The 20903-nt window shown below is 55.2% G+C and overlaps 1 protein-coding gene across 4 annotated transcripts in view; it reads left to right on the plus strand.

Annotated features, from left to right (window-relative positions):
• The first annotated feature begins 2661 nt into the window (after positions 1 to 2661).
• The window catches only part of FGD5 (FYVE, RhoGEF and PH domain containing 5), a 113078-nt gene continuing 94836 nt past the window's right edge, over positions 2662 to 20903 (plus strand). For 2 of the 4 annotated variants that reach the window (XM_051852550.3, XM_051852551.3), the window contains exons 1-2: positions 2662 to 3170; positions 12313 to 14959. In XM_051852550.3, the coding sequence (XP_051708510.1) occupies positions 3158 to 3170; positions 12313 to 14959 (2660 nt within the window). In that variant the 5' untranslated portion in view covers positions 2662 to 3157. Of the gene's footprint in view, positions 3171 to 3458; positions 4281 to 9590; positions 9712 to 12312; positions 14960 to 20903 lie in introns of those variants that run through there. The other 2 variants (XM_089306588.1, XM_089306589.1) reach the window with 2 other exon arrangements.

Genomic DNA, 20903 nt, shown 5'->3' on the forward strand with positions numbered 1-20903 from the left:
TTTCCCAGACACATTAGCAGGGAGCTAAATCAGGAGTGGAGCAACTGGGACTCAAATTGGTACCCAGATGGGATGCAGGTGCTGCAGGTGGCAGCTTAACCAGCTACACCACAAGGCTGGCCCCTTTTGTAGAACTGATGAAGGAAGGAAGAAGTACAATGGATTCAGGTCCAGAATCTGCCTTGGTGACCTGGGCAAATACTGTGTCATGCACACAGCACAGTCTCAGTGACACATACTAGGGCTAGCTCTGGGCAAATACCCTGCCTCCCTGACCCTGGTTTTTACATCTCCAAAACCAGGATCATGATAAACACACACACACACACACATACAACCCCTTTTTGTTGTCACGAGAAGTCTGCAAAGGCTTGGTCACAGGGAACCGGTCCTCAGCCTCTGTTACTGTCATTGTCGCTATTGCTGCTGTTACTGCTCCAGCCTGGGGCTAATGCATCACTTGTCTGAGTGCCGTTTATCCCATTGCCCCCGGCTCTGGATTCCACACTGGGCTGTTGGGTGGATCAGCTCACAGCGGTGCTCTGGCCACCCCTTCTGATGCTTCTGCAGACACGCGCTGATTTATCACAGTAAGGTTGCTGGTAGCTGCTCCCATTCTGCCCACCCAAGACAGATGGAAAGAATGAGAGGGAGGAAAGGAATGAGAAGGGAGAAAGAGGGGGAGAGAGGCAAGGCTTGTCCAGGGAGGCCTGGCTCCTGCCGGGTGTCTCCCTTGCCCAGGGAGGCCTGGCTCCTGCTGGTTGTCTCCCTTGGAGCTGTGCTGTCCTCTGCCAGGTGCCTTCAGGAAAGTCGGCAGCAGCTCTTGCCTTCAAAATGCAAAGCAGAGACTGCAGCCATTCGAGAAGCAGTGGATGGGTGACTGCCCAGCTATCAGGCACATTACTTTCCCTCTCTCAGCCTGTTTTCCCATCTGTGACATGGGATACAGTTCCTGGCAAGAACGCATGTTAAAGGCTCAACACAGTAGCACTGATGGTCATTCGACAGTCACCCTGCTTGCAGCGTGTGGCTGGGGCCCAGCTCCGTGAGTCCCAACAGCAATATCATCCCCAGATGTTTGCAAAGCTTCGCAGGCTTGCACATCCACGTTCTCCACCTGGGCAAAGCCAACAAAGGAACAAGCGTTTCGGCTTCACTCCACACTGGCACGTGGCTGCAGCCACACAAGTGCAGACCTGTGTTGTTTCCCCAAAGGCCTTGGAGCTGAGATCTTTGTGAGTACACTTTGCTCAGCCTCGAATCCCAAATCAACAGAAGCAGAGAGGGCTGAGTGAGGCTCCAAGGCCTCCACCTGCCCTGCCACCTCCCTGCCTGCTCTGCCCTGGGGCCGGGGGGGGGGGGGGCGGCGGTGTCTTCCATTATTTGATTTTTATTGCTAATTCCCAGAAACAAGCTCAATTTTTAAATGCATACTTTCTTTCTACAGTAAATAGTAAAATGGCTTATCTGTTCATTTGTACCCACATTCACACACAGATATATCTCCCCCACCACGCCCTCCACCTCCCTCCCACCTCACCTCCTCCCCCTTCTCCATCTCCCTCCTACCTCTACTGCCTCTTCCACTTCCACCACTTCTACTTCCCCACCCCACTCCTCTTCCTCCTTCGCCTACCATCGTCACCCCATTGCCACCTCTTTCAAACCAGCAGGCACAGACCCATAAAGTTTACTAAGAACCTGCCTGAGTAGCACACAGCTCAGCCACAGACTTCCTGTCCGTCCCCATCAACTCTCCACGACAGCCTGGGGACACAAGGCCTCTGGCAGCTCAGAGGTGGAACGGTCACTGCACAGGGTCTCATTCCACTTCCAGCTGGGCAAACTGAGGTCTGCCCTAGGCCAAGCCAGGGCCCCCACCTGCCAGTCCTTCCCTGGGAAAGCCTGCCTACGCTGTTCCTACTACCTGGAAGGACTTGAACCCTGTCCACCGCGGCCTCCTCTGAGCTCCAGCAGGCTGCCTTGAGTCCCCAGCACCCATCCCAGACCAGCACAACCATCAGACCATCAAGCCAGCAGCACCTTGAGGGCACAGGCTTGTTGTCCAAGGCGTGGCAGGCACTGAGGGGGTACTGAGTGACGAACAAAGAAAGGCTTCTCACCCACCAGGTCGCCTTTTCAATGCCACCTCCTCAGGGAGGCCTTCCTAGTGGTTCTCAGACCTCAGCTTGCCCCAGAAGCACGGGGTGGGGGTGGGGTCATGGCCAGTCAGCCTGCAAAGGGTCCCCAGGCGAGCACTTCCTACAATTTCCAGTTGTTTCTGCACTGCCCTGCTCGCTCAAGGCACTTCAGGCGCCTGAAGCGGTACTTGTTGCGCGTGACTCTTCCTCTAGCTAGGCTGCAACAGGGCAAGGGCCTGGGGCGCTCTAGCGAGGTCCTCAGCGAGGCTCCCGGTGCAGGACTGAAGGAACGTCCAGGGCTGACAACAGGCAGAGGGTCCCCCGGACGAGGGTTCTCGTCCCTTTAACCTCGCGCGGCTCCCGCAGTCACCATGGCCCCTTTAAACACGCGCGGGGACACCTCGACCCTGGGCTCCCTCGATCCCTGACTGAGCAGAAAAAAAGGGAAAAAAAAAATCCTTCCTCTGCGGGCGCGAGAGGAAACATCTAAGAGGGGGCGGCGGCGCGGCGGCGGCACAGCGGAGGCGCGGCGGCCTGAGCGCAGCGCGGCCCCTCGGAGCAGGGAGCCTGCAGCGGACCCGACGCTCGGCCTGCCCCGGCCGCCCCCGCGCGGCGCCCTCGCGCCCCCTCCCCTCGGGCGCAGCCCGCCCTCCGCCTCCACCGGCGCCGCCCCGCCCCCGGAGGCTCGCGACTCGCGCCCCCCGTGCCCTGTGCGCCGCTCGGAGTCCTGAGTGGACGCGGCGCCGCGCGCTGCCCCAGCCGCCGCCCTCGCACGCCCCCCGCTCGCGCCCCCTCCCCTGCGCTCCACGGCCCCGCCCAGCCCCGAGGCTCGCGCCCCGCGCCCCCACTTGCCCTGCGCGCCGCGCGGAGTCCAGCGCGCGCCGGGGGCGGGGCGGGCGCGAAGGGGTGCGGGCCCCGCGGGGCGGCCATGGAGTGAAGCGGCGTGCGGACTGGCGCTCGACCGGACAGAGCCGTGGACGCACCGACGGGCGGCCCCGTGCTCCGCGCTCTGGAAGATGAACAGAGCAGGTAGGAGGCTCCGCGCGGGCTCGGGCGTGAGGCACGCGCGCTAGGGGTCCCGGCCAGGCTCTCCAAGTTGGAGACCGCTGGGCGCCGGGAGCCAGCTGCTGCGAATCCCCGACCTCCGCACGCTGCTCGGCCTGGGCCGAGCTGGGAGCGGACCCGGGGTCCCTTGGCCGAGGAGGCTGAGATTCGGGGGTCCCTGTCCGAGGTGCCCCTCCTCAGGGACGACTCCTCAGCTTTGGCGAGGCCGCGCCCTGCCCATGTCCGCCTTTATCCCTCCACGGTCCCCAGCAATGGAGAAAGACGTCTCTGGGCGCCGACGGGACTTGGTCGCACTCCCGAACCTTCACCCCCGCACCTCGGGGTCCCCGACGGGCCCTCGCTCGCCCCTCAAGAGCCCCATCTGGCCCGCGCGCTTTGGCCAGAGCTCTCCCCGACCCCGGGGTCTGCTCCCGGTCCTCTGGTACCCGGCGCACCCTCACAACAATTCCTGCCGCCTCCTCTCACCCGACCCCGGGACGCGGAGCTGCCTTGCCAGCAGAGGGGCCAAAAAGCCTTAAATGATTCCCCCTGCAGCGCACCCCTCCCTCGCGGCGCCCTGGCCCGGGGCCGCCTTTGTGCCTCCCCTGGGGACCGGCCGCTGAGGGCCAGCCCTGGCTGAGGCTTGGCCTTGCTCCAGGCGGCACCCCCTCGCACCCCCCGGGCCATGTGGGTCGGACTCCCCAGCTTGTCCCGCCGGGTGAGGGATTCCGGGAAACCCGAGCCTGTTTGAGAAGGATCCCCGGTGAGCCCCTGAGGGGTGCCACTGAGCAGATGCAGAAAGTGAGCCGCAGGCGGGCGGTGCCTGGAGTCCCTCCTCGGGATGCCGGGCTCCGTCCTGCGGGGAGCAGAAAGTTCCCTCTAAGACGAGATTGCCCAAGGGAATAAGCCCAGCGAATTTCACTGCCTGCCGGGCGGGATCTCCGCTCCATTTTCTTTATCCAGCGAATTTAGGGGAAGGCAGCCCCCTCCCTGGGCGACAACCTTGCTGAAAGCTATACTCCAAAATGCACGTCCCTAAAGAAACAGGAAGCCACCATTTTGGCTGTCTTGGAACCATATCCTGCTGCCTTGTGTGTGAGTGTGACTGTGTGTGTGTTGGGGGTGGGAATGCCGGTGATGAGTTTTTCCTTTTAAAAATCTTTGTAATGAAACAAAGTTACTGTGGTAATGAGGTGCAGGCAGGAGACCTTGGTCTCCCCTGATGGGTCGCAGCCCTTCGGAGTGGGCAGCTGCCTCCTTGTATCCAGGCCCCATTGTGGCTCTGCAGGGGTTACCTGCGTGCTTAGGGAGGCACAGAATTTGGGGACAGGAGCTGTAGCTGCCCTTGTCAGTTTGTGGGGCATCAAAGACTCTGGAATAGAGTTCCAGCACCCGTCAGCCACTGATTATGGGGAGAAGGTTGCCTCCCGCTATGCTGGCCAGGCCTGAACAGAGCCAAGCTAGCTTTTTCCTACACTCCCAATAAAACTGGCGTGTAACAATGGTGAGAGCGTTTCCAGTTTTCTCACATTTTCCTGCATGAGGCTTGGGCACGCCCTCCCTTCACTGAGAATCTAGGGAAGGGACTGATTGGAATAAACCAAAGGGCAGGTTTGGTCCCTGGAAACTTAGCAGTTAACAGTTCTGGGCTCAGCCATCCTGTGGTTTGTCTCCAGCATAACGGGGTGACTTTTTCAGTGTGGTGGCAGTGACGGTAGCCCGACATGATTCTGGGTGCCATGCTCTGCATAGCTTTGAGGCTCCCAGACCTGGTGGGACTGAACCTCAGACCCAGCATGTCCTGAGTTCTGTGACCTTTAGCAGGTTGCTGAACCTCTCTGTGGCTCGGTTTCTGTATCTGAGAAGTGGGGGTAATGCGATCTTGGTCATCGAGTTCTCATGATTAAATGACTTAAAGCACGTTGTAAGGTGCCTGGAGCAGCATCTGTCACCTTACGAGTGAGTAATAAATGCTAGCCGATATTTATGGGTCCTTGCTGCGTTTAAGTGTTACCCTTGTATCAGTTTATTTAGTGTTCACAGTGACCTGATGGGGCGAGGACTCTTGCTTTCTCCTGTTTTTTGAACAGGAAAACTGAGGTGCAGATAATACGAAGGGACCAAGACAGGATTGAAACACAGACTGTCCAGCTTGAAAGCCTGCTTGCTTGTCCAGCGCCTGACATATAGCAGGATGTGGTTTGCCAGTGGACTTTGTCAGGCATCTTATGTCTGTCATTTCCCTTGACCTAACTGACAGCTATATAGGGAAAGGGGATTATTCTACCATTTTACCAGAGGCAAAATGCCGTGCCCAAGATCCCACAGCTGACTGTGGCTGAGCTGGGATTGGATCCTTGGTTCGTCCGAGCCCGGGGCCCAGGCTCTCCCTTCTCTGTCCCTTGCTGTCTTGCTAGGACGTGCCCTGTCATGGATCGCTGGACTGGCTTAACTGCAGCCTAATTAGAAGTCCTCAGGCTCTGCTTGGACATTGCAGCAGGCACGCAGGAATGGAAGTTAAATTAAGATGCAATTGGAAGGTGAAATTGGAAGATAATTACTCCTGTGACATATGGTTACAAGGTTTGGGGGGTATAATGAAGTGCACGTCTACTCAGGGAGGGCAGAGGACATTATGAGAAGAGCCATGAGTTTCAAAGGCTGGACTTGGCCACAGCAGACCTGGCTGGCTGCTTGGTCCCTCCCCTCACTCTACAGATGGGGAAACTGAGTCTTGGAAAAGGGAAGGGACTTGCCCAGGGTCGCCTCTCCACTAAATGGCCGAGCTGGGAGAGAGGATCAGGGCTCTCAGCCCCCGATCCAGTGCTCCTCTCAATACCTCTTCTAACTGGACGTCTCCACCGCTGACAATGGAACTTCTACAGGCAGCCAGCGTGAATGTGTGAGTGACAGATATTTAATTAAAACAGAGAAAGGGAAAATATAAACTGGTACCAGGGGGCTGGCTGGAGATGATGTCTATCACGAGAAGCTGTTTCTCCTATCATTCTGGCTTCCCCAGCCCCTGCTTAACTCTTCCGATCTTGGCTCAAAGGGTGTTCTGCATTTGCACCATACTCAGGCTTAGCAAATTGCTGTGAGGTTCCAGGCACTGTGAACTCCATGTGAGGAAGATGTGACCCCAGACTGTGGCATCAGGAAAGAGAGGGTTCACCTGCAGCCCAAGGGCTGCAGCTGAGAGCAGAGGCCACCAGCTGTGACCTTGTTGGGTTCTGGGTGGTCAGAAAGTTAAGCTTGGCCAAGAGGAGGAAACCCCAGCCCTGATCCATCCCTGATGTGCCACTGGGGCGCTCTGGCACACCCCACAGGGCTCACAGTTCCCTGCCCCTGGCTCTGCCTGTGCGCCTCATCCCCTCTGCCTGCAGTGCTGTATCCCTCACCGTTTTGGGTTGTAAAAATCCTCCATCCTGCTCTGTACCCCAGCGCTGCTTTCCCCAGTCTTCTCTGTGTGGCCTTGGCGGGAGGCTGAGGGGAGGGGCCCCATGGTTCCTTTCTGTGAGGGGGCAGGCTGGAGGAAGTGGAGCTGGCTGCTCACCCTCCCTTGGTTTTGTTTCGTCCCCCTCAGTCTCCTTTCCTAGCGGATGCCACCTGGTCTCCCTCCACTCTCATTCCCCTGGTGATCTCAACAGGTTCCTGCCTTCATTTCCATCTCCAGCCGTACCTCTCTGACACCTGAGTTTCTGATAGGCAACTTGGCTTGATGCAAACTGAAATTCCAGGAGTCTTCCCCAGCACCTGCAGCCGTTTTCCATTCGCATGGGCTCAAGTTCATCTGTCCTGTTGCTCTGGCTGAAAAACCTCTGTGTTGTCCTTGACTTTGTCTTTTCTGCAGCCGATCCCCTCGGCTCTACCTTCAGGCATGTACTCCAGCTCCTTTTCACCCCAGCCTGGCGAAGCCCCCTTCCTCTCTTGCTGGATCTGTGCAGAAGCCTCCCTGCTGTGTTCCTTCTTTCCTTCCTCTCCATTTCATTTCATTCCCATGTGTTAGAACGTACCAGCGCTTCTTTTCGAAACCCTGCAGTGGCTCCCCACATCCTCTGAGCAAAAGCCCCAGGCCCCTGCCCTGGACTCACTGGACAGCCCCCTGGCATCACTTGCCCTCTCTGTGCCTCAGTTTCCTCATCTTTCAGTGAGGGTTCAGACCAGAACTCTCTGCTGCTGGCATCCCTGGATGTCAGAGGGGTGCAGGGCAAGCACCGTGCCCTGCAGAGCTGGGAGAGCAGGCGGACACTGCATGCTTGTCATCTGCAGGGGCTCCGAAGCGGGAGGCATTTTCTTGCAGGATCACGCCTCAGATGTCCATTGTAACCTTTCCGAGGAAGCTGCGCCCATAGATCAATAGCTTGATTGGATGAAGTATGGGATGAGGAGGAGGGTAATGTGGCCAAGGTGACAGTCATTTTTCATGCCCCCATCTGTCCCTTTGTCATGTCTCCTGGTCGCCAAAAATGCCACCTGTTAGGGATGAGCAATGAGAGGCCCCACCCCCAGAGAATGAGTCCATGCCAGTGCCTGACCCCTGATATTGAGCACGGGCTGCTGGGTCAGTGTGGAGCGAGACTTAGACCAGGGAGGACGTGGGCGGGCACAGATGGGCTTCTGTGGGGAGCAACTCGGACTAGACTAAGTTACTGGAATTAAGACTTATTCTATGCATCTGCTCTCCCACAATATGGCGCTGAGAAGGGAGAAACAGCTTCTACACAGCTGCCTCCAGTTCAACCAATAAACTGTAGGACCTACTCCTGATTGGAGGAGAGCAGCGTACTCGGCGTGTGGGTAGCAGAGTTGGGATTGGTGGAAGAGGACTATAAAGGAGGAGAGAGACAACATGCACGAGGAACATCTAAGAGGAACATCTGAGGGAACACCTGTGCAGCCCCCGAGAGAGCCGGCTGGTGGTGTGCCGCTCCCCTGCGGAAGTGGGGAAAGTGGCCAGGGGGAACCGCCCTTCCACGGAGGTGGAAGGGACAGTAGCCAACCCGGGAAGAACCAGCAGCAAACCCGGGAAGGGCCAAGCAGACGAAAGAACAGCGCAGGGTCCTGTGTCGTTCCTCCGTGAAGACGGGGAGCGACATAATGGTGCCGTGACTCGGATATGAAGCCTAGGCAGGGTTTAGTGTCGTTCCTCCATGAAGAGGGGGAGCGACAGGCTTCATCTGGACACGGTGTAGCTGCTGCTTTTTGAGGAACTCCGAGTAGCCTCATGTGAAGGCCTACTGCTAAGAACTTTTAATAGGCATCCTGTGATCTTATTTTTATTATTTTATTATTATTTTAAAGGCAGAGTTAGAGCAAAACGGGTTGGGGAGAGCTCTTTGATCCACTGGTTCATTCTCTAAATGGCCGCAAAGACCAGGCCTGGGCCAGGCTGAAGTCAGGAGTGTGGAACTTCCTCTGAGTCTCCCACGTGGGTGCGCAGGAGCACTTGGACCATTCTCCTCCGTCTTCCCAGGCGCATTAGCAGAGAGCTGGATTAGAAGTGGATTAGTTGGGTCTGGAACTCGCATCCATATGGGATACTGGCCTCACAGGTGGTGGCTTAATTTGCTATGCCACAGCTCTGGCCCCATGTGATCTTTTAATACTTATTCTCTTGAGGGTGGGTACTACTCTGTACCCGTTTTATGGATGAGGAAGCTGAGGCTTAGTTTTGCAGTGGTGAGTGGCAAAGCCAAGATGTGACTTGGGCCGGCCAAGCTCCGGCTATGCTCGCTGGTGTCCCACCACCACAAACGATGAGGTGAAGCTTATGTTTGTAAGTTCCGCATTTCTGTTCTTTTCACTAATTTGGACAGACACTTACCTACTCTGGGGCAGTGGTGACTACTTCTGGAAAGACACTGCTTATTTCTGGAAGATTCGGGATTAGGATATGGATGTCAGGGGCTGGTTTGGGTGTGGATGTGGGGGAATGGACGCCCAGGGTGCTTTAGCATTAAAGCCTTCTACAGCTGTGCCTCTTTTCTCCTTTCCTGCTGCTGTTGCCTCCCTGGATGGGGAACCAGGCAACATGTTCACTGGGCTTCTGTGCAGGCCCTTGCAGAAGCAGAAGGCAGGGACTTTGTAATCCTGCACCAGGTGCTTTTTCTTTGGGGGCCTCAGCTGGACTTTACATGATTCTGTCATTTGGGGTATGACGGTGCCAACTTTGGCTTCACATACATTCAGAGTGAGGTGCCGCTGGGGCAGTCTCATGGAGATGTCCAAATGTAGAGCTGTGCTGATCCATAGCCTCCAGACACATGGGGTTACTGAGCACTTGAGATGGGGCTGGTCTGCCTCCAGGTGTGCTGCGAACGTGAAACACACATTAGCTTTTCCAGACTCAGCATGAAAACAGAACACCAAATATCCACTAATAGATGTTGTGTATCGTTACAGATGTTCCTCGGATTATGATGGGGACACCCCAGTGAACTCATTCTAAGCAGATGATGCATTCAGTACACCTGACCTGAACGTCATTGCTCAGCCCCACCTGCATTGTGCTCAGAACACTTAGGTTAGCCTCCAGTCGGCAGAACCACCCAGCTCGAAGCCTGCTTGTAACGAGGTGCTGAGTGTCTTGTGGAGTTGATTGACTCCCAGCTGAAAGCGGAAGCAGAATGGTTGTCTGGTACCCTTTCGCACCATCATGAATTATAAGTTGAACTTTGTTGAAATGATAACATTTAGATATATCAAATTCAATAAAATACACTGTTAAATCTTTTTTTAAAAAGTAGATGGAATTATTTTATTTGAAAGGCAGAGTTACAGAGAGAGGGAGAAACAGAGATGCTTCCATCAGCTGGTTCACTCAAATGGTTGGGGCTGTGCCAAGCTGAAGCCAGGCGCCAGGAGCTTCTTCCAGTTCTCCCGCATGGGTGCAGGGCCCAAGCACTTGGACCACCTTCTGCTGTTTTCCCAGTCAAGGAGCTGGATTGGAAGTGAAGCAGCTGGGTCTCAAACTGGTGCCCGAATGGGCTGCCAGTGTCACAGGCGGCGGCTTCCCTGCTTGCCACAGTGCTGACCCTGATTCCATTGCTTTTTTATTTTTATTTTTTCATTTTTTCCCCCAAGATGTATGTATTTATTTAAAAGAGTTACAAAGAGAGGGAGAAAAGGGGGTGGGGGCGGGAATCTTCCATCTGCTGGTTCACTCCCTTAGTGGCCACAATGGCCATGGTTGAGCAAGGTCAAAGCCAGGAGCCACGAGCTTCATCCAGGTCTCCTATGTGGGTTCAGGGACCCAAGCACTTGGGCGGCCATTTTCTGCTGCTTTTCCCCAGGGATCAGGAAAGAGCTGGATCAGAAGTGGAGCAGCCGGGACTCAAACCAGCCAGCACCCATATGGGATGCTGGTGTCACGGGGGGGCAGATTAACCTGATGCATTGGCCCCCACTTTTTTACTTTTTAATGTGTTGCCCTCTGAGGAAAGTAAAAGTCACGTGTGTGACCATGTATGTGCCCCTGCAGTAGCCCTGTGGGGGCAGCCCTGGCCTGCCGATGGCTGGCATGAGAGGCTGCAAGGACGTCAATGGGGAGGGGTGCATAGGGAAGAGGAGAGCTTGCTGAAAGAAACCTCCAGGTGCTCTGCTCCCCCTTCCCTCTGTCATGAGCCAGGCTGGCATTCTGAGGCTGCTTTATGTCATATCCAGGCCTTGGTGGGGGTGGAACTAGGAGATGAGACTTGGCTGGTGGGGAGCACAGGTCTCCTGATGTGTGGGCAGTGGGGATCCAGGCAGCACTTTGGAAGCAGGTTTGTGTGCACTCCTGAAAAGCTCCCTGTGCCTGGGAAGCAGACAGGAGGCAGAGAGACCAGGGAAAGGCATGGATTGCCTCGAGCCAGGAGAAACGTGGAAGTTTTCAGCCATTCCTTTGACTCTTTCCCTTGTTTAGATTCTTCTGTCCTGCAAAAGTTAGCCCAAGTTTCACTTCCAAGGGATCTTCCCTGGCCACGGCAAGCCATACTCCTGCTTCCTTAACGTGTTGTCTGCAGTACATCTTTTATTCTGCCACTCTGTCATCCTCAACCTCCGCAGAGGAAGAGACCATGGGCAGATGCCCACACTGGCAAGTAGCCATACAGTTCTGTGCCAGGAGACCGGGGTGCAGGACTGGCTGGGTGCCATCTTGAAGCATGCTGATTTCAGATGTGACACTGAGCAGAGTTGTTGTTCACCATTAGGAACCTTTGGTGTGTCACTCCTGAGGCAAAGAGACGATGGCTGTCCCATCATAACACCCCAAGGGCTGGCCTGTCCTCCAGTTGTTCTGACTCCACGCGAGCGCTAAGCCTAGGTGTTCTTCTGTTCTACACTGTGGAAAAATCCGCCATCAGCAGTGCCTTGTGTGTAGGGAGAAGGCATCTGACGTGTTTGCTGTAGAATGGATGTGTGTTCCCTGAGGACAGATGGGCTGGTGACTGTCATGTTCAGAATTTGCTCCTGGCTACTTGGCACGTAGAAAGTGTTTAAGAAATAGCTGCTAGGGGCCACTGTTGTGGTGCAGCAGGTTAGGCATCCCATATCAGCACCGGTTTGAGTCCCAGCTGCTCCACTTCTGATCTAGCTCCCTGCTAATGCGCCTGGGAAAGCAGTGGAGGCGACTCAAGTCATTGGGTCCCTGCCACCCATGTGCGAGACCCAGTTCCAGGCCCTTGCCTTTGGCCTGGTCCAACTCTAGCTGTTAGGGCTATTTGGGGTGAACCAGCAAATGGAAGATACTCCTCTCTCTCTGTCTTTCCCCCTTTCTCTGTAACTGGCCTTTCAAATAAAAATAAGCAAATCTTTGAAAAAAACAAAAGAAATAGCTGTTGGATGAATGAATGCAATGATGTGAATACAGTTTGGAGGGAACAGGTTTTCATTTTGCTGATTTTCATCTGCTGGACACCGTGTGGAAACCAGTTCTGTTCATTTTGTTTATGGAGTGAGTTGTAAGTCGCAAATGAGGGAATTTTAGAGGTGGGATCCAGATAAGCCTGAGACAGGGCATGGTGCATGGCAGGTTCACCTAGGTTGGGGGAACCATCGTTAGTGCTCCCTTGCACTGATAACTAGGAGACTCTTGAGTGGAAATCAAGTTAATTGTACTTTTTCTCCTTTTCTTATCACTTAGATTCTCCAAAACCTCCAGTTGCTCCCAAGCCAAAGACCAGCGGTGTACTCACGCCAGTGACCACACCCAAATTCCCTTCCTCACCCAGGCCCGAAAGTCTCCACAGTCCAAACTTCATGTCCAGGGGACCAAAGCCCCCCATTGCCCCCAAGCCCAGGCTGGCTGTCCCCAGTGAGTGGAGAGCCAGCGTGTCCGTGAACAACAGTTTCAACAAATGCAGCAACGGGAGGCTGCTCTGTGTAGACAAGGGGCTTTATGAAGGGCACCGGCCCAACCTGGAGTGCTCCGAGTCAGAGACGGATGAGGATTATATCATGGCCCCCAGGGCCCCACGGAAAGAGGATGAACCCAAGGATGGGCCCTGTGGAGAGAATACGGTCACGGGGCCCCAAGATGCCACCAGCGAAGAGGTAGGAGAGGAGGGGGTCGAGGAGAGTGGCAGGGAGAGGACAGCAGCTGGCAAGGACTTGGCACCTCCTGCAGCCCCAGCTGGTGGAGCACCGGGCGAGGAGGATGAGGAGGGCGCAGACTGCACCCCTGAAAACGGGGACAGTGACAGTGACCCGGGTGCCAGGGAGCAGGAGTCCACAAGTGAGGAAGAGAAGCTGGTAAAAGAGCACAGCGTGTACCACAGGGAGGACAGCGGGCCTTTGGCTGCACAAGAGGCCGTTGGGAGTGATGTCATCCTGACTCAGCTTGGTTCAGAGGATCCAGCAGCCCCTGACGAGGAGCCCAGGCCCCCCGAGACCCCTGGGGAGCTGGCAGAGGAGGAGGGGGTAGGCTGTGCCGGTGCAGAACCAGGGGGGCCAGGCGAGGACACTGATCAGGGTGCTGAAGATGCCAGTGAAGGACCCCCTGAGGATGAGTTGGCCACAGGTGTCCAGGAGGCAGAGATGGCCGCAGAGAACCCTGAAATCCCTGAGGAGGAGTGTGATGGCGTCCCCGCCGCTGAGGACCCCGTGGGCCAGGATGAGAAAACGGAGCAGGAAGAAATGGCGGCAGCCCCTGCAGAGGCAGAAGACCCTCGGGAAGGAGAGGACCCCGCGCAGGATGAGGCCCCCGAGGAGAGCTGCCACATCATTCCTTTTGAGAGCGACTGTGTTGATGACGCCGTTACCTCACTCACAGGAAGCCCCTACAAGTTCTTCCAGACCGAGAGCACCTCTTTCTGTAGCGAAAGCTGTTCTCCTCTTTCTGAGTCAGCAGAAGGCTTAGAATCGGAGCAGGAGGCAAGGTCAGGCGCATGTGCAGAGGAGGGCCCTGTGGCTGGAACTGTGTGTGACCAGAGTAACCCCCTGCAGGGTGCAGCTGGGGAGGGGGGGTCCTCTGTCCCAGAAGTGGTGGTCATGCCGGAGGAGGAGGCAGAGGAGGGTGCCACGGACGATGCGCTCACCAACCCCTATGTGATGGGAGTCAGCTTGACGGGCCAGGCTGACCCTGCCGAGGGAGGGCAGGCCGAGACTTCAGCTGATCTGGACACTCTGAGTGACTGTGGCTTGAGAGAAGAAGTGAACGCTGATGCTGAGGGTGGCCTAGTCCCCACGGACAGGAAAAACCTCGTCACCAGGGCCCGGCCCCACTCCGGGAAGGTGGCTGGCTCTGTCCCGGAAACTGTCCCGGAAGAGACCGGACCAGAAGCTGGCTCACTAGCCTCTGGCACTGCCGGTTCCCCGGAGCAGGCAGGCAAGATGGTGTTGTCATCAGAGGGGAAGGCTGGAGAGGCGAACAGGGCCCTGCCAGCAAAACCCCGGGCTTTCACTCTGTATCCTCGCTCGTTCTCTGTGGAAGGCCGAGAGATTCCCATCTCCGTGTACCGGGAGCCGGAGGGCTTAGACGACCACCGGATAAACAGGAAAGACGACAACCTTTCCCTGCCCTGTGTCATCGGCTCCTCTGGGAGCTTCTCACAGAGAAACCACTTTCCATCCAGCGGCACCTCCACGCCGTCGTCCGTGGTAGACATCCCGCCCCCCTTCGACCTGGCCTGCATCACCAAGAAGCCCATCACCAAGAGCTCCCCTTCGCTGCTGATCGAGAGCGACTCGCCGGACAAGCACACCAAGAAGAAGAAGTCGTCCTTTAAGCGGTTCCTGGCGCTGACATTTAAAAAGAAGACAGAGAACAAAGTGCATGTGGATGTGAACGTGTCCTCCTCCAGGTCCTCCTCGGAATCCAGCTACCACGGGCCCGCCAGGATTCTGGAACTCAACCCGAGAAGCCTCAGTAGCTCCCCTCAGCTCAAGACTCGCACGGGGAAGCTCCGGGCCTCGGACTCGCCCTCCTCCCTCATCTTCTGTCGAGATGGCAAGAGGAAGGGCGTGCCCTTCAGCAGGACGGTGTCCAGAGTGGAGTCCTTCGAAGACCGCTCTCGGCCACCCTTTCTGCCCCTGCCGCTGACCAAGCCCCGGTCCATTTCATTCCCCAACGCTGATACTTCCGACTACGAGAACATTCCAGCCATGAACTCAGACTACGAGAACATCCAGATCCCGCCCCGACGGCCTGCGAGGGCTGGCACGTACACCAAGCTGTTTGAGGATCAGAGCAGAGCCCTGTCCACGGCCAACGAGAACGATGGCTACGTGGACATGAGCAGCTTCAACGCCTTCGAGAGCAAGCAGCCGAGCGCCGAGCAGGAAGCCGAGAGGTACGGCAAGTTCTTGCTTTCTCATTCAGGCAGTGTAACCGATGATTGCTCCGAGGGTGGCTTAGGTGGGGGGTGACAAGCAGACCTGCTGTTTGGCCTGTTTCTTTCCACCTGGGTGACTTGGGGTGAGCAGTTTCACCCCTCTGCGCTGCAGTTACTACATCTCTGGGCAGAGTGTGTGGGGAAAGCAGAGTAGGTTTCTTTGGGTGAAGAAATCACATAAAAAGCTAAATCCAGTGCAGGTGGGAGCGCTGTTATGGTCTACATTATTGAGGAGCTATTTCTCCATTCTCCTGGGCTTGCTACTCCCCTCTGGGAGAGTCACCAGGAAAGATGGTTCTGGCGTCTTTCCAAACTAAACCTCTTTCACCATCAGGAAAATACCCTAAATTGAGATTGATACCTTTTTATTGTGTAAATATACTCTGTATCCCACAGGAAAGTAGCAAAGACAATTTATTTAAATTGTTTAAAGAGGTAGTCTTGCCCTGAGCTAAATTTCTGAATGGAAGTCTTTAAGATACAGCATTCAAACTAAGGTTGTTTTTTTTTAACTGATTGACTTTGGAAGTGGGCATGCCAACACTAAAGTCATTGCATCACAGTGGGGACTTTCTGACCCTTCTTCCCGAGACTGAGTGCCCCTTATTGATCCTCCTGAGAGAGTAATTGCCACACCTCCCACTTCCTTGTGCACTGTGCGTGCAACTTAAAGGCGATGAAATGCAGCCTTATCCATTTGCATTCTGTGGAGCACTTGAACTGAATTAATGAAAAGCCAAAATGGCGATGATTTTAAAAGAAATCCTCTGATTCTTTCCCCGCACATGCAGGAATCCAGAGCAGTCCTGCCCAGCTGTCACAGCTCAGAATTCCTAAGGGACACCGGTCGGGATGAGATAAGGGTGACTCTGGAGTGTTTCCCCCAGCTCCCCAGCCTGGCTCCTCCGCCTCCGTACCTCAGGCTGGGGCAGGGCTATTTCTTGGTTCTTTCTAGGATGCAAAGATGTATTTGCCAGAGCGAGGGTGAACATGGGCCCTGCCTGAGGGCTGGAGTTCAATTTAGAGAACGGGGGCTTGTGTGGGCGGTGAGCTGGTGGTGGCAGAACCACCAGGTCCATTGTATTACTAGGTATCAGCAGACGAGACCCAGCCCTGGCTGGCTGCTGCTTTAGCACTAATGAAAACAAAGCCACTCTGGGAAGCCATCAAGTCTCCATGCTGAAGGAGGCCTTGAACCTCACCCCTCCAGCAGGTGGCTACCCAGTCTATACTTGAATTCCTCAAGTCACAGGGAGCTCACCACCTCCCAGAGCTGCCTCATCTGCTGATGTCTTTCTGACTGAGGCCAGAGCTGCCCTCCTACAATCCCTCCCCCAGCACGCAGGCTCCTCTCTCTGAAGCCGGGTGGATGAGCTCGCTTAATCTTTCCTATGCCGACCTTTGAAAAATTGAAAACTGCTTCCATAGAAAGTCAAGGTTTTGTAGCCGGAAGGAATGCAGACGTGGGTCAGTCTTGTAGAGGGGGAGACAGGCACGGAGACTTGCCCAAGGCCTCTCAGCAGGCTGGCGGAGGAGTCAGTGTTAGGAAATCAGGTTTCCTGACTCCTGTTTCAGGAATTCACAGTGAATTATGGTCTGGTTGTGCAGGCTGGGCACTGTACAGCCAGCCTCAGGGGCAACTCTTTCATCTTTTAGTCTACATATGGTGCCCCCTGGAGTTGTGCCAGTACCTTGATCTGCACCCTGTCCGATAAACAATGAAAGGTTGGTTCCTTTCACCAAACAACGTGAAAGTAAGGGAGTAAAATATCCAAGAAAATGGTAAAGCTACCGGATCTTGACTGCTGTGTGCCAGGCACGTTGCTGGGTTTGGTCCTCGCATTACCTCCCGTGTGATGCTGCAGCCTAGGGCTGTGGTTGAGGGTTCTGACTGTCAGACTCTGTCAGACTGTTGCTGCTGTGATGTTACGTCGCCGAAGGCCAGGCTGAGTGGGATGAATCTCCCATGCAGGAACCACATCCTCTTGGACATCAATCAGAACAAAGCTTGCTTCCGCTTTCCTGCGTGAAACAGATGGAAGCCGGGGGGAGTGAAATCCCTGCGGTGGGCTGGAACAGGTCTGGGCAGGGAGGTTTGAGATGCATCCAGTTGAGGGGCACGAGTGGCTGCCACAGGGCTGGGGGTCCCTGCTTCCTTTTTTTTTTTTTTTTTTTTTTTTTTTTGACAGGCAGAGTGGACAGTGAGAGAGAGAGACAGAGAGAAAGGTCTTCCTTTGCCGTTGGTTCACCCTCCAATGGCCGCCGCGGCCGGCGCGCTGCGGCCGGCGCACCGCGCTGATCCGATGGCAGGAGCCAGGAGCCAGGTGCTTATCCTGGTCTCCCATGGGGTGCAGGGCCCAAGCACCTGGGCCATCCTCCACTGCACTCCCTGGCCACAGCAGAGGGCTGGCCTGGAAGAGGGGCAACCGGGACAGAATCCGGCGCCCCGACCGGGACTAGAACCCGGTGTGCCGGCGCCGCTAGGCGGAGGATTAGCCTAGTGAGCCGCGGCGCCGGCCGTCCCTGCTTCCTTTGAGCCTCAAGTGGTTGGAGGGGCTGCTGCTGGAGTGAGACGTGTGCGCAGGGGTGCTCGGGTGGACGGGATGAGAGGGTGGGGAGGCAGTTCCTTCCTCCTTCCGCTGCTCTGTCCTCCCCCACACCTTGCTGCAGGGTGAGGATCAGAGGCAGAAGCCAAAATAAATAGCAGCAGCCCTGACACGGGGCAGGACTCGGTGCAGTGAGAGACGGGAATCCAGAGCTGATTCCCGGAACCTGCTGCAGGACTTCCGGCCAGCCGCGGCTGCTCCTGTGGGAAATGGTGGAGTTGGAGCAGTTGGCTTTTCTCAGCCATTGGCCTTGTGGCCGTCACCATCCTCATTTCTGTTGCATGCCTTGTGCTGTGCTTGCCTTTCTCTAAATCAATCTTTGGAAAAAAAAAAAAAAAACACAACAACGGAGGAAACTTTATTATGTCATAATTTGCCGTAACTAGAAGGTGATTGAGGGGTGGGTATTTGGTACGGTGGTTATGACACTACTTGGCACCTGCCTCCCGTGTCTTACTGCCTGGGTTCAAGTCCTGGCTTCCTGGGAGGCAGCAGTGATGGCTCAAGTACTTGGGTCTCTGCCACCAACATGGGAGACCTGGATTGAATTCTGGGTTCTTGGTTTCACCCTGACCCAGCCCTGGCTGTTTGCAGGCATTTGGGCAAATGAACCTGTGAATGGAAAATCTATCTCTGCCTTTCAAATTTTTTTAAAGATTTATTGTATTTATTTGGAAGTCAGAGTTAGAGAGAGAGGTAGAGACAGAGAGAGAGAGGTCTTACATCCGCTGGTTCACTCCTCAGATGGCCGCAGCGGCTGCAGCTGTGCCAATCCTAAGTCAGGAGCCAGGAGCTTCTTCCAGGTCTCCCACACGGGTGTAGGGGCCCAAGGACTTGGGCCATCTTCTGCTGCTTTCCCAGCCTATAGCAGAGAGCTGGATTGGAAGAGGAGCAGCCGGGACTAGAACAAATGCCCATATGGGATGCGGGCGCTCTTCAGGCCAAGGCTTTAACCTGCTTTGCCACAGCGCCAGCCCCCTCAAATAAATTTTTGAAAATAAGTAAAAATTTGTTTTAAAAAGAGAATGCAATGGAAAAAATAAGATACAAAGAAAAAGTAACATGGATAAAGTCTCCTTTGAGGCTGTGGCTTGCAGAGGGAGGCCTGGTGCTTTTGTTCAACAGGGGGAGGTGTTGTGGACATCTGGCACCACCCAGAGACATTATACATGAGGTGATCTGAGGGAGTGATTGTCCTGTGCTGGAGTTCATAGTTGTTTATTTCCCAACAGTGAATAAGAGAACTGTGAAGAAATGGGGTACCTTGGATCCCCCTCCCCCAGTTGTCTCATTTAAACCCCTGTCCTTGTCCATTGTTGCTTGCATGGTGGCAAGTCTGGTTTAATCAGTCAGCCCTGTACGTCAGAACCGACCGCTGAGGGCACTTTTCCTCACCATTGTATTGCAGAGGTGTTCACACTGACTGTTGGGAGTTTTGCAGTGCACGTCCATTGCCCACTGTCTGGATCTCACCATTCACTGGCTTTTCTTCTGTCTCCCTCCTTCCTTCCATTACTGCCTGTTGTTCTCAATGTGCTGTTGTAGCTTTATATGCTGACAGATGAGGGCACCGTGGCCCAAGAAGGGCCGAGGGCAGGGGACAGATGAAAGGCATCGGCTTTTGAGCTGAGCTGCCCGGGTTTCAGTCTACACTGCCACTCGTTGTCCGTGTGACCGGGGACAGGTCACTAACCTCTCTGTTCCTTGTGTTTTCCTGTGAAAGGGGGGATACTTACGCCTGCCTGGTTATATCATGGAGGCTCAATGTGCTATACAGCACACAGTAAAATGATCAGTAAGCAGTAGTTGTTATCAGATGGCATGATCAGAGTCGCCTGGTGTTGGATGAAGGATGTGAATTTGGTTCCAAAGTTGTAGGATGTGGGGGACGGGTCTGGTCCCTTTCGTTGGAGGGGTGTCTCTGTGTCGTCTTCTCCCTCCTTGTTCTCTCTCTGACACACACATGACTTTCTGCCTGAGTTTGACTGAGTGTTGGGGACCAGATAGTGAAGTGAGGGCTATAGCAGTGTGGGAATACAGGGGCGGGCTACAGACAGCAACTTGAGCCGTGCTGATTAGGATTCCTTTGCTGTCTCTTACACCGAGAACAGCAGAACCACAGCTGTAGCTGTGTAATTATAGCAGCACAGACACCTGTCAGTGGCTGTAGCTGTCATTTCACTTGTAACTCAGTTACAGAAGCAGGAGTTTCTGGGCCCATTTTCTAGGCAGGAACACTGAGGCCCAATGAAGTGCTGTGATCTGCCCAACTAGGGCTGGAGCTCAGGTCTGAATCTCAACCCAGTGCTGTTTCCACTGTTGCCTTTTCATCCTGAGCTCAAAAATGCTGCCTTATCTGTCTTTTTTTTTCTTTTTCTTTTTAAGATTTATTTCATGTAAGATGTAAGGCAGAGTTACAGAGATGGAGAGAGATATATAGAGATCAAGATGGCTTCCACCTGCTGGTTCACTCCCCAAATGGCTGCAATGGCCAGGGCTGAGATAAGCCAAAGCCAGGAGCCTGGAACTTCACCTCATCTGGGTCTCCCGTGTGAGTGGCAGAGGCACAAGCACTGGGGCACTCTTTTGCAGCTTTCCCAGGCACGTTAGCCGGGAGCTGGATCAGAAGTGGAGCAGCTGAGAACCTGGACTGGTGCTCCTATGGCATGCTTGCTCACAGGCAGCGACTTAGCCCCTGGTGCCCAGATGCTGGCCCCTTCTCTGATCTTAACCCGACAGCTGTTGAGTTTGTCCCTTGCAGTAGACAGGGTAGCGCAGCATCACTTAGGGGCGCCGTGGCTCAAAGACAGCAGGAGGACACCTGTCTTCCTTTGCTGAGGGCTGGCTGGGTTTCTGCTTTCTTGGCAACTCCTCCAGAAGGAGACGAGCTCTCCTGGAACTGGCTTATGAGGTCCTCTGGCATCCTTCCCCAACTCAGGGCCACAGTGGGGACCTCATCCTGCTGCAGTCAGCTGCGCCTGAGGGCTAGGGCTGTTTGGAGTCATCCTGCTTATGGGCGATTCAGATGAGTCAGCCCAGACGGAGACAGCTTGTGCCTTCCAGAAAGCTCACAAAGGGCCCCGGGTGCCCCCTTTTCACAGTGCTTCTCTGTAGCTCAGGGTCATGATAGAGCTGCCCTAGAAGTCCACGCTGCAGAGACCACATGACGCACCACGCACTGAGGAGGAGAAGGAAGGGGTATCCAGGAAAGTGAGTGTGAGGCTGACTGAGGGAGACCGTCCTGGGCAAGCACTGGGCTGGGCCAGGTGTGGAAGGAGGGAGGGGGGAGCAGGTGC

Source organism: Oryctolagus cuniculus, chromosome 10, assembly GCF_051225735.1.
Source record: "Oryctolagus cuniculus isolate XC-2025 breed Fujian yellow rabbit chromosome 10, ASM5122573v1, whole genome shotgun sequence".
Classification (NCBI taxonomy): domain Eukaryota; kingdom Metazoa; phylum Chordata; class Mammalia; order Lagomorpha; family Leporidae; genus Oryctolagus; species Oryctolagus cuniculus.